The following is an 11532-nucleotide window of genomic DNA, read 5'->3' on the forward strand; positions in this document are numbered from 1 at the left end:
TCAAGAATCTGGTAAAAAATTAAATTATGTCTCCCTTATAAGTTCTTTCAAATTTATTTTTTTCAAATTAAAATGTGCAATAGATATTGTGAAAGGGAGAGGAACTGCTCAAAAGAAAAGAACAACTGGGATGGGAGAAAAAAGAAGAGGAAGAAGAAAGGAAGGAAGTTTCTACCAGAGTTTAATATATATAAAAGGTGGACAAAGAGAGTTTAATACATATATGCATATATGTGTTACAGGAGGTGGAATTAAGTTTGAGAACAGCAGCATTGGTTACCAGCCTTATTATTATTACTTTTTTATCTCAGGCTAATACCGATACTCCAGGTGGATTTGTTAGACTGAACCGTACAAAATAGGCACCAACTGGTTCTATCTTACAAAATAAGTATTTTGTATAATTCAAACCAGTGGTTTGCTCCTTTGTCGTTATGTTTGGACAATGAGAATAAACGCTTTAATGATGTTTTGTTGTTAAGCAAGTGCCTGTGTAACACCACACAACTCAACGAGAGCCATGGCAGTGTCCATCAGATTTGTTCTATTAGTTAATGTTTTTCCTTAGATGATTCCTTTCCTCTGTGTAAAAGCTTCCTGGGGAGTTTTAATCAAATTCTTGTTACCAGTGGTACAAGCCTTTATGGCAAGCCAAATAAATTAAAAACACTATTTTTTTTCCTTCATCCAGTTCTCTTGGCATAAATCATTGGATTTTTAAAAAGTCTATAAAAATTGAAATTCATCAACATGGAATGGATATTTAACCCGGGTAGTCTTTTTTTTTTTTTTTTGGTTTTTCTCTGGTACCGGGAACCGAACTCACGACCTTGCGCATGCCAGGCAGGTGCTGTGCCACTGAGCTAAATCCCCAGCCCCTAACCTGGGTAGTCTTAATTTCTATTATAAATTATTGACTTCTGAAAAACAAAAACCACATGCAAGGCAGACAAATGTGATAAAAAAGAACAAGTTATAGGACGAGAATTCTGATCCTGACCTTGTCAGTGCTTTGTTCTATCGGTAATATTTTTGGCCCACTTGCTTCTTTTGTCATATGCCGGTGACAGTGTACAAGGCATTTTGCTGAGAAGTCACCAAAACAAATCTGTGACTTTCTAGTTCTAGACAAAGATGCCAACCATGGCATATTATCTTGGTCTGATTAGCATTTTTTGAAAAGTAGATGTTATTGTATATTTTTTTTATTCCTTCAGAATACCTGAATCCTGTGGAGGAAAACCCTTTTGTTTCTCGGAGAAAAAATGGAGACCTTCAAGCTTTGGATAATCCTGAGTACCACAATGCTTCCAATGGTCCACCCAAGGCAGAGGATGAGTATGTGAATGAGCCACTGTACCTCAACACCTTTGCCAACACCTTGGGGAATGCCGAGTATCTGAAGAACAGTGTACTGTCTGTGCCAGAGAAGGCCAAAAAAGCGTTTGACAACCCTGACTACTGGAACCACAGCCTGCCACCTCGGAGCACCCTCCAGCACCCAGACTACCTGCAGGAGTACAGCACAAAATATTTTTATAAACAGAATGGACGGATCCGGCCTATAGTGGCAGAGAATCCTGAATACCTCTCTGAGTTCTCACTGAAGCCAGGCACTGTGCTGCCTCCTCCACCCTACAGACACCGGAATACTGTGGTGTAAGCTCAGCAGTAGTTTGAAGGTGGAGAGACACACCCGCTCCATTTCCCCACCCCCTCTTTTTCTCTGGTGATCTTCTTTCTGCCCCCAAGGCCAGTAGTTTTGACACTTCCCCATGGAAGACATAGAGATGCAATGATAATTATGTGCTTATCTAACTTGAACATCAGAAGGAATGACAGAAAGAGAAAGACATGAGGAACCACACTGTTTCTTCTGTTCTCTACATGGGTTGCTCAGGAGAGGGTTACAGCCAGAGAAAGATCAAAAAATATCAGATAATACTGCCTACTGTCAAACTGGTTTGCAGCCAACTAATCTACCTTCCTTCCTTCTTCTCTCCCTCCCTTCCTTCTTCCTTCCTTCCTTGCTTCCTCTTTTCTCCTTCTCTTGCTTCCTTCCTTCACTTACTTTTAAGTACAGATGGATGAAATACTCATGCTGTCTGTTCCTATCTACAGTAATCGATGTGTGCATATTCAGTGTCCCTGGAAATCTTGTTTCCATTAGAACAAAAAAAATAGCCATTTCAATAAGATGATAGCGACTGAGACTGAGAATCCCATTTCTTTCTCCTACATTTTTTATCCTGGCAAGTAAAAATGGCCAACCCAGCTTTTACTATTTTCAAATCTCCATCAAATTTATATCTAGTCATTATGTTTAGAAGGCTTTGTGCTTCAAAACAAATCTTTTTATTTGCTCTGGCTTATTCTTTTATATTAGTTTTTCCTCTATTTTGGGTTTTATTTCTAATTGTGAAGATATGTGCATCAAAGCTTCTTGACACAGTTTAAACAAAAAATTTAATAAAATGAAAAAGCCACTATTTTAAAAACAGTCTTAAAAATTTGAGGGAAAGGCCAAGATGCTAGTCAAATGCAGCATCAACTTTAGCTTTCATGTTCACACTGTTGCATACATGTCCCCCCACCCTTTATATTCTTTAACATTTTCTTCTCCTCCTTAAATGACAGTACTTGATTGGCAGTTGGTAATTTTAAGAGTAGAAGAGAAGCTAAGGGGCAATCCTGTGTGGTTTAAGAAAACTACTGACACATTCGGGGTGGTCAAATGGGGAAATCCACAAACTGGAAGAAACACACTGGATTGGGTATGTCTACCTACCAGGCATTCAGAAATGTAGTTTGCACTTAAGCTATAATTTTATTTCTTCTTTTTCTGGACACCATTTTGGATTTTGAATGAAGCAATATGGAAGCAACCAGCAAATTAATTAAGTACATTTTTTGAAGGATAAGATAAAGACAGACTGTGAAAATGCCAACCCAATTAGGACTTTGGAACAGTATCCAGGGATTATGGTGAGAGAGCCAGCACATTATCTACACATAAGATCACATTTGCTACATAAAGAAATTTGTTCAGTTTATATGCTTCATATGAAGGAATGCAAGTTAAGGATTGGCTTGAAATCTATGGAATTTCTAATATGAGACTTTATTTATATTGAGTAGAAGGTAACTCTTCCCACATAAATTGGTATAATAAATTTAAAAACAGACATTCACAGTTTATGGGTAAGACCTTGGGTCAAAATTTATAAATAAATATGAAAAATCATCTCATGCAATAATTTGATTACCCAAAAATATTAATCTTTTGATACTTTACATCATAATTCTTTTTCTTCATATACTGCATCTGAGGTCTAGAACCATCTTTATTTGGTTTTCAAGAGTACCTACTCAGTTAAGATGAGTGATAAGAACTGAGACTCCAGGAAAACAAAACCTTATGTTAGTAATTAAGAAAATATCTCTCATTTCCACAAAATTCTGCTTCGAGTCATTTAAATTTTTAAAAGTTATTTCTTTCTGGTGTTAACACATTTGGAGCAAATAAGTAACAACAACCTCAAGGGAACCAATTATAATAAAAATCTCTATTACTTATTTGGAGAGAGCTTAAAGGGAATAAATACAAAGAAATCTATATTTTGACCTATTTTGAAAATCATAAATCTGTCCACCAACCCAAACCTGAGTGATCCAACTGATATTTACTTAGAATCTACTACAAGCACTGTGTTAAAGAAGGGGTAGCCAAATGAGTAGAATATTATCCCTTACTACAAAATTTTATAGTCTAGGAGGCTTATATAAAATGACATTGTAATTTCTCTGTGAGTTCAAGGAATTAGATTATATGGACCACTTCTTGAGTAACTTTACAAATTCAGGTTTTTAGTAAAGCATATCCTGTAAACTCATTTGGGAAATGATTTAAACATCGTTCAAACAACTGAAGTGGACAAACTGAATTGTTGCAATGTTTCCATTCAAGCACAAACAATTCGACCAGGGCATTGCACCACTGGCTAATTTACCCACCTAGGTAGCAACTTTACCTTTAACTTGACAGCCTATGATGACCCTTGGAGGTGTTGGTATTGGTCTCTTCTTATGCTAGGAGACGTGCAGCAAGCTGAAAGAATGAGTTGAAGGAGGAGAGGAGTTTGTGAGATCCCTTATGTTCAAGTTCAGTCACTAACTTCCCGGGGATAAAGACTTAGAATGACTCAGGGGCCACCATCTAATAGCCGACAGCTCTCTCACTCATTTGGAGCAGTCTCAAGGAAAAGGAGACCTTATATCTGCACTTATGAAGAATTGAACATCAGCCTCTCGTTCTAGACTACATTAATCTGCCTCAAGCTTTCAATGACATTTGTTTGGATACTATAACTTGACTTTGTCTCTACATTGATAATAATCATATGGTTTCTACTGACATTAGAAAGCAAAGTTACTTAACTTGGTAAAGGAAAAAGATATTATTTTAACTGTTAATGTAATAGACATCTATTTAATGAATATAGTCTGTTTCCTCTAAAACCAAAACATCTACATTGGGTAATCTTCCTCTAAAACCTACGGATTGATGCAAATATAACTTAAAATCCCCCAAAATGCTTCTCAGCAGTACCACTTTGTCATTCATTTTGAATTATTTCTATAATATATATTTGATTTCAGTTGTTTGGAATTTTCTTCTTTGTTTTACTTTTATGCCCAGAAATATACTTGAGAGTGCATAAGAGAAAGAAAAATAAATATTTTCCTTTGCTCTAGACAATAATTTATTTATCCAGACAACTAAGATTTAAAAATACCAGTTGAAGTTTGCACAGTGCACTGCAATATCACAACACAGACATCCATGATATCGATGGAAATATGTAGAATCAAGTATGTAAACTTGAGAAGCATAAGCTCTTGGCTTTTTGAATAGTATTAGCAGTACGGGTTAGGAAAAGAGTCTTTCTCCAGAAACGTTCTTGAAATAGCATGAAAAATAATGCATAATTTAAACTCCCTTAGAATGCATTAACTAAAAATAAGATTTTCTTCAGGAATCAGGAAAAAAGACTAACTACAACTTGTAGAAAGAAATAGTGTTTTTCCGCGTGTTATGATTAATACGTGTGCCAATTCCTTCTGAAGGAAGGACATGGTACGAGGATTGCACATATTTCTGGTACTAAGGAAAGAGAGTCAAAACACTGTAAGGCTGAGCTGCTAGATGCTAAGTTGGAGGGACAGATCAGTGTGCTTCCTGAAGTGTCAAATAGGAAAAGAAAATTTAAATAGTTTCAACCGGACAGGGAAGGATGTAAATACAAGGGGTGTTTTTTTAGAGCTAGCTAACCTTTCTTTAAAAACTTGAATTATTCATCCATCTGTGTTGATTATTTAAATAGTATATGTAGCCCATAAGGTAATGGAAAAGGTGATTATGAAAGCATGTATATAAGTGGACAGAACCATGATAATGTTGTAAGATGTAGATTTAGTTAGGTTATCGGGTGTTAAATGATTTTAATATTATTAAATAAATCAAGTTAGGAAACTAACCATAAAGTATATGTAACAAAATAAAATTCAAGCTATGAAAATGTAGGTTGGATTTTGCCTAGTTGAAAAAGACATATATATATTTAAGTTTGCCATTTAAAATTGTTATTTGCTCGGTTTAGCTGAGCGTAGGCATATGTAGCTTCAATTGTGAAAACTTGCTTTAAAGCTCCACAGTTAAAATTTTTCTTATCCTCTTATTCCTTTATCATTTTCTAAATGTATTAAGTGCAAGGAGAATTTTCTTCTATATTTTAGTTTGTTTTGTAAATACCATCTTGTAGCTTTTAACAGGCAAATATGTTACATGTAACATTAAATAAGAGGTCTTAAAAACAAAGCAAAGGAAATGAAATAGTTCTATTACCTTATGCAGAGACAAAAACACAACAAGTGGCATTATTTAGAAAGCAAACAAAATATATTTAATTTGTGACTTATCATTTCTTTTCCCATCATACTCTGTTGCCTCGAAAACCAACAAAGAATTCGTTAAAATTTTTCTGATAAATATATGCTAAATTGAGCATTCTTTCAGACTTTAGTTTTTAGACTGATGATATGCCATGGGACATGTGAGAATATCAGGTGGATAAACTTCTACTTGTTAAAAAACCAGAGAAGCCACGCTGTACAGTATAGATTGCTAACAGAAAATCCTAGTGGGTCTCTGCATATGTGGACAATGTTGTAGCACAGCCTTGTTCCCAGGTAGACACAGAAGGGCAGACTATGTCTCCTACTTACCATTTGCTTAAAAATAAATAACATTATACAGATATAGGTATGATAATTTTAAAAGATCACTATCAGTGGACACCTATTTCTCACTAATATTACAACAGGTCCAGGTTTTATACTTCCAAATAGAATTAACACAAATTTTCTCAACCCAGAGATGCCTTTGCAAAAACAGTTCTCCTTATTATCACGAACGTGCAACTCTTGCAAGCATCACATTTGACCAGGAGCCTTCGTGTTTACTTGGATAGATCTAACACCATGGGCTTCTTTCTTTTCATTTAAATAAAGTACTCTAAAACAGTAGAAATTCCAAACATTCTTTTCAATAACCACTGACTTTGTAGAGGGGCAAAAATGTAGAATGTGTCACTCTTGCAGACCCCTGCCTCATTCCGCTCCCAGCAAAGTGATACTTTGGGCAGAAGGAATAGCTTCTAGAATCTCATGGTGAAAAGACGGTAAGCCCCAATTTCATGGGGTTTTGAACTGCCTCCTGTGGAAAACACTCACCTTTCCAAGTAAGAGATACTTTGTTAAGAATCACAGAAAACTTTATTTTCCCTGAAATTTAGAGGAAAATAGCAACCTTGCTTTTTTCTCGTTGGCACAATGTTCCCCAGGCTTTTCATTTTCTACCACCATAGTTCAAAGTGGCTCTCCTGGCATCATCTCTCTCTTAAGCCATAGTGGATCTCTGTGGTCCCACACTCTGCTCTGTGAAATACTGATTTGGATTTTGCCCTCGAACGTCTAATTTTTCCATAAAAGAGCCTATCAATTTGGATATTGTTTAAGTAACTTCTCAGAGAAACTGCTGTGCAGAGAACACATCTGTGTGTTAAAGTTCAGTCGCCATGAAGATCGATTCTCTTATACGTCCTCCGCTATAGGAATTTGAGATGAGGGAGCCCCGTGATGACTCTTGAAGCTCGTGTGTGTGCATATGTTCTTCTAGGTCTTGGATTTAGTCTTTCCTTACAAACTATGTCCATAACTAAGGAGTTAGTTTTTGCCTGCAAATTAACTTATTTACTTTATTCATTTTATGTAATTCCTCAGTGCAAATATTTTATAGCTGCTGTATTTTATTTTCTGAATGAGGAGTCTTATCATAGCAGTAAAGGCTATTCAGCTTTGAGAACCTCCTGCAATTTTTTTATGGATTATACATCCATCTAACAAACATATAATGAGTGAAGTTTCACCTTAATGCAAATATATGTTATCTAATAGAATACCATCCTTTCTCTCCTTGAGCTCTTCAAGGATGTTTTTCTTTTTAATACTCCAGGGAGTTTCCCCCATATCATGAGAGTGTTATATTTGTACAAATATACAAATATAGAAAAACAAAGCTTCATAACTGCAGGCAATAGTCTAACTTGTCTAAAGCACTTTGCCTTTACTGCTATTTTTACCCCTGATGTATAGAAGTTTCCCCCAGGTCTGTAGCCCTTTTGAAGGAAAATAAACCATACCACCTAGATATTGACATAAATATGATTTTCAAACATCATTTCCAGATATTTCAGTTCATGGAGGGGTTGTACCTTTTCCCTTAATGTGACAGTTATTTTTCCTGTATATTTCTGGATCTCTCAGGGGCTGGGAGGGGGAGTGAGGGGACTACAACCATAGCACTCCAAGAACCCGTTAGGAATTACTCCCGTAATCAAACTACAAAAGTTATTTTCTAAATGTAGATATGTAAGCTGTTGTTTTAAAGTAAGGTACTTTGAAATATGTAGCATAAACTGGTACTGCTGTTAAATGGGTCGATTATTAAACTGAGCAGCTGTGTGAGGGCAGCTAACTTTGAATGCACATCTCACTGGCCAGGGTGTCTCCATCTCGTATCGTGAGCAACAGGGATTGCACTGCTGCATGTTGAAACTGCATTCTCACATGCTTTGACTAGTGCTTCATACCTTTCTTGAGCATCATTATAAGAAAATCAATGTGCAAGACAAATCACAGCACAAGTAAAACATGTCACATGAAATCTTCCCTCAAACAATCATCTCATGCATGCAACAAAGCAGTTGACTAAGATCTGCTTAGGTGACAAAGGGAGAAACTTTACCCAAAAAGCAGAGCTGTGTTCACTTCCTTATGTTCTTACCTTGTAAACAGAAAACAAGCCTCTCTCTCGTGAAGTATCTTCAAAGGATAGGGGTGCAAAAATAACTTGCTGGTAAGCCATCAATGTTTCATTTAAGTCCCAGCATTCAAAGTTAGCTGCCTTTTTGAAATATACAAACAAAAATACTACTGTATGTTTGAAAATGTGAATAGTATTTTTATAGCTCGTTAAAGACATGGCTAGTTGCATTTGTAAATAAGGATAATGTTGCTTTGATTTTCTTTCGTGGACATCTTTATTTGGAATATAATTGTCTCTAGGGTTGATTTGTATATAAGTAATTGGCTTGTGATTGTTTCTTTTTGGTTGGAAGTTATCATTTTGACATTACTTGTGATTCTGTGTTTAGCACTATTGTGATGTGTCCAACCTCTGCACTCGCTTACACAATAGGATATGCCAATTGTGTGTGGTGTAATGTTATTTTATTTTTTTCTATTTTATCTATGAAGGATTATGCACTTAACACATACTAACTTTTTTAATGTTAGGTATATTTTTAGTATAATTTCCCTTATTCATTTTTCTCCAACCCTTCACCCCATTCTCTTTCCTACCCCCAGTTTCTGTGTTATTTGAGAATGAGGGAGAAACAGTATTTTAAATTTACATAATTAGGCTCTTTGGTTAATTCTCAAGGATCCTGTTTTGGCTCTTGGGAAAGAATTGTACCTGTACAAGGCAATTATAGAATGCGAACTGCTTTGCCTCATTCCATACTGATCATCCCAGCTGAACAATTTGAAAACTGTTCTGCCTTTTTGTTACATGAATCTGTCAGAAATATATTTTTAATTTAATATAAATGAAATTCAATAAAATATGAAACAGATGCTTTCTTCTGTGTCAGAAATTTGTTAAAGAAAAATACAGTTGGAGAAGGGGAAGGTTTGTGCAGGACTTGGTTATCTGAAGATGTGAAAGTGGGCTTAGATGGATACAATTAATTATTCTGCAGAACCTCTTAGTTGTTTGTAATGCATTTCATGTGTTTCAGCAGCCAGGGCATATGCCTCTTGATGTGTACAGACTTACTCATCTGTGCAGACTCTGCTTAATTAACTGTGGTTGATTTGTTTTGTTAGGAATAAAATAATTATAAAACATTTTGTAGGTTGGATCCACATAACATTAATATTTTTCTCCTGACATTGCAGTTTACAAAAATGTTTCATGGAAAAATCATTTTTTGTAGAGAACGTCAAATGTTAACATAATACGTACAGTGGGAGAGGGGCTTGAGACCTAGTCATTCAATTAACTAAAGACTTAAGACCATGGAACAGTGGTAGAGATTTCAGAGACTTTGGTAACATGAACAAAACCCTCTTGAAATGTTTTATTGCAACTGTTCTGAGTTTTATATATTCCTCCTTCAGGGGTCCAAAGTAAGGATTTTAAAATTCTAACAATTTTTTGTCAGAAAGCATACTAGTCTTTCAAAGTACTACTGTTACTTGATTACATATACCGTCAACTCATTCTATGGACAAAAAGCACATTTTCAACATAATATATTGTGTAAGTTCCCTTAAATCTGTTCATTTATAAAACTTTATCCTGCTGATGATACCTCCTGCTGCTTGCAGAGAACATACACACTGACTCTCCCCTGGATATGTTAAATTTTCATTCCTAATTGTTCTTGTTTCATAAAGTTCAGGGTGAGATATTGTGTGTAGAGTGTTCAGGGCAGTTGACTTTTAAAGACACTGATGGACTGAGAAAAAGGGAGAAATAATTTGTGTTCTCAGTGCTTTAAGGTACAAGTGCAATTTCTGAGGGCACCATGAGGCTTTATAGGAGTTATATGTCAATGACATGTCCTTTGAAACTTATTTTGCATGTGTAGATCATTTGGTTTTCTATACCCTTTTGAGATATATGTTATTGGAATGGTCCTGATCATCCATGGGAAGAAAATACAACTAAAGACTAGATTGATGTACGCTTTTTTATGTGGTGTTACCCTCAACACTGCATCCTGTGGCTTAGGTATATTTCTTTTCTGTACTTTCTTAACCACTGCTGTTTTTCTCTCTCTGCAAAAGAACCTCATTCTAATAGGATCATGCTATGCTGAAGCAATGGCCATTTCAGGACTGCAAGTCTGCATTAGTACATTTATTACTGCTCTTCTGATACAAGTAAACACTTTGTTCTACCTCCTTATAGTTCATGGAAGAAACTTATTTGTAATGAAGAATCAGGTTATTTTTGTTTAACAAAGATAAATGTAGCTGAGCTTGGTGGCACATGCCTATAGTCCTAGGCCCTCAAGGAGCTGAGACAGGAGTGCTTGAGCAAATTCAAAAGCAATCTAGGCAACATAGTGAGACCTGGTTGAGAGACGGGGGTGGAGAAGGAGAGAGAGAGAGAGGCAATGTAATTGTAAGTACAAAGCTTTTAAAACACATAAAGAGCCTGCTGATTGAGTAGAGTATCATAAATCTGCTTGATAAAGGCACATTTTCCTATTTCACATATGAATGTTACAAAATTTTACACTTACTTCTACCTTATATAAAGTGCTCAAATTAAAAAGAAGCTGATACATTTTCTAGGGTTTACTGCATGTTAAATGGTCACTGAAAACTTCTGAAACAGCGTAGGATCTGGAACTGACACAGGACCAAACCTTCACCTCAAATGAGAATGGGAGGAGGGAAATTCTTGGGGAAGCTGTGAGATACATTAGAAGTTAGGTGCTAAAGTGAAGGTCAAAATTCAAGCTACTCTCTTCTGCCTTACTCTCTAATATCCTGAAACTTGCACATGTTTAATTATATTTATATATATATATGCACATCGATACAGAATATCAAGAAAGTATCTATTATATAGATATGTAAAGATGTATCTCACTCAATATTGCAAACCTCTTCCAAAATTTCTGTTTTCATGCTCTCCCACCACCTGAGACATATATCACACTGCAAGTTACTCTCGTAAAACTGTATGCTGAGCAGGTGTGTAGTTAGCTAATTGTATTTCCCTCCACAGAATTATCAAGCCGTATTGAGAACCACAGGGAGCTAAAGCACTAGACAGCCATCACGAGATTAGAAACAGAAGACTGTCACCAAGATAGCAATTTTAAAGCTATA

At 35.8% G+C, this 11532-nt stretch overlaps 1 protein-coding gene across 5 annotated transcripts in view; it reads left to right on the plus strand.

The window, feature by feature from the left end:
* Positions 1-9257, plus strand: part of Erbb4 (erb-b2 receptor tyrosine kinase 4) — a gene marked incomplete at its 5' end in the record, with an annotated part of 1058248 nt that extends 1048991 nt beyond the window's left edge. For all 5 annotated transcript variants that reach the window (XM_005396938.2, XM_005396940.2, XM_005396937.2 and 2 more), the window contains 1 exon segment: positions 1218-9257. In XM_005396938.2, coding sequence (XP_005396995.1) covers positions 1218-1663 — 446 coding nt within the window. In that variant the 3' untranslated portion in view covers positions 1664-9257.
* Between the last annotated feature and the right edge of the window lie 2275 nt (positions 9258-11532).

Source organism: Chinchilla lanigera, unplaced genomic scaffold (genome assembly GCF_000276665.1).
Source record: "Chinchilla lanigera isolate Chin_1 unplaced genomic scaffold, ChiLan1.0 scaffold00056, whole genome shotgun sequence".
Lineage (NCBI taxonomy): Eukaryota > Metazoa > Chordata > Mammalia > Rodentia > Chinchillidae > Chinchilla > Chinchilla lanigera.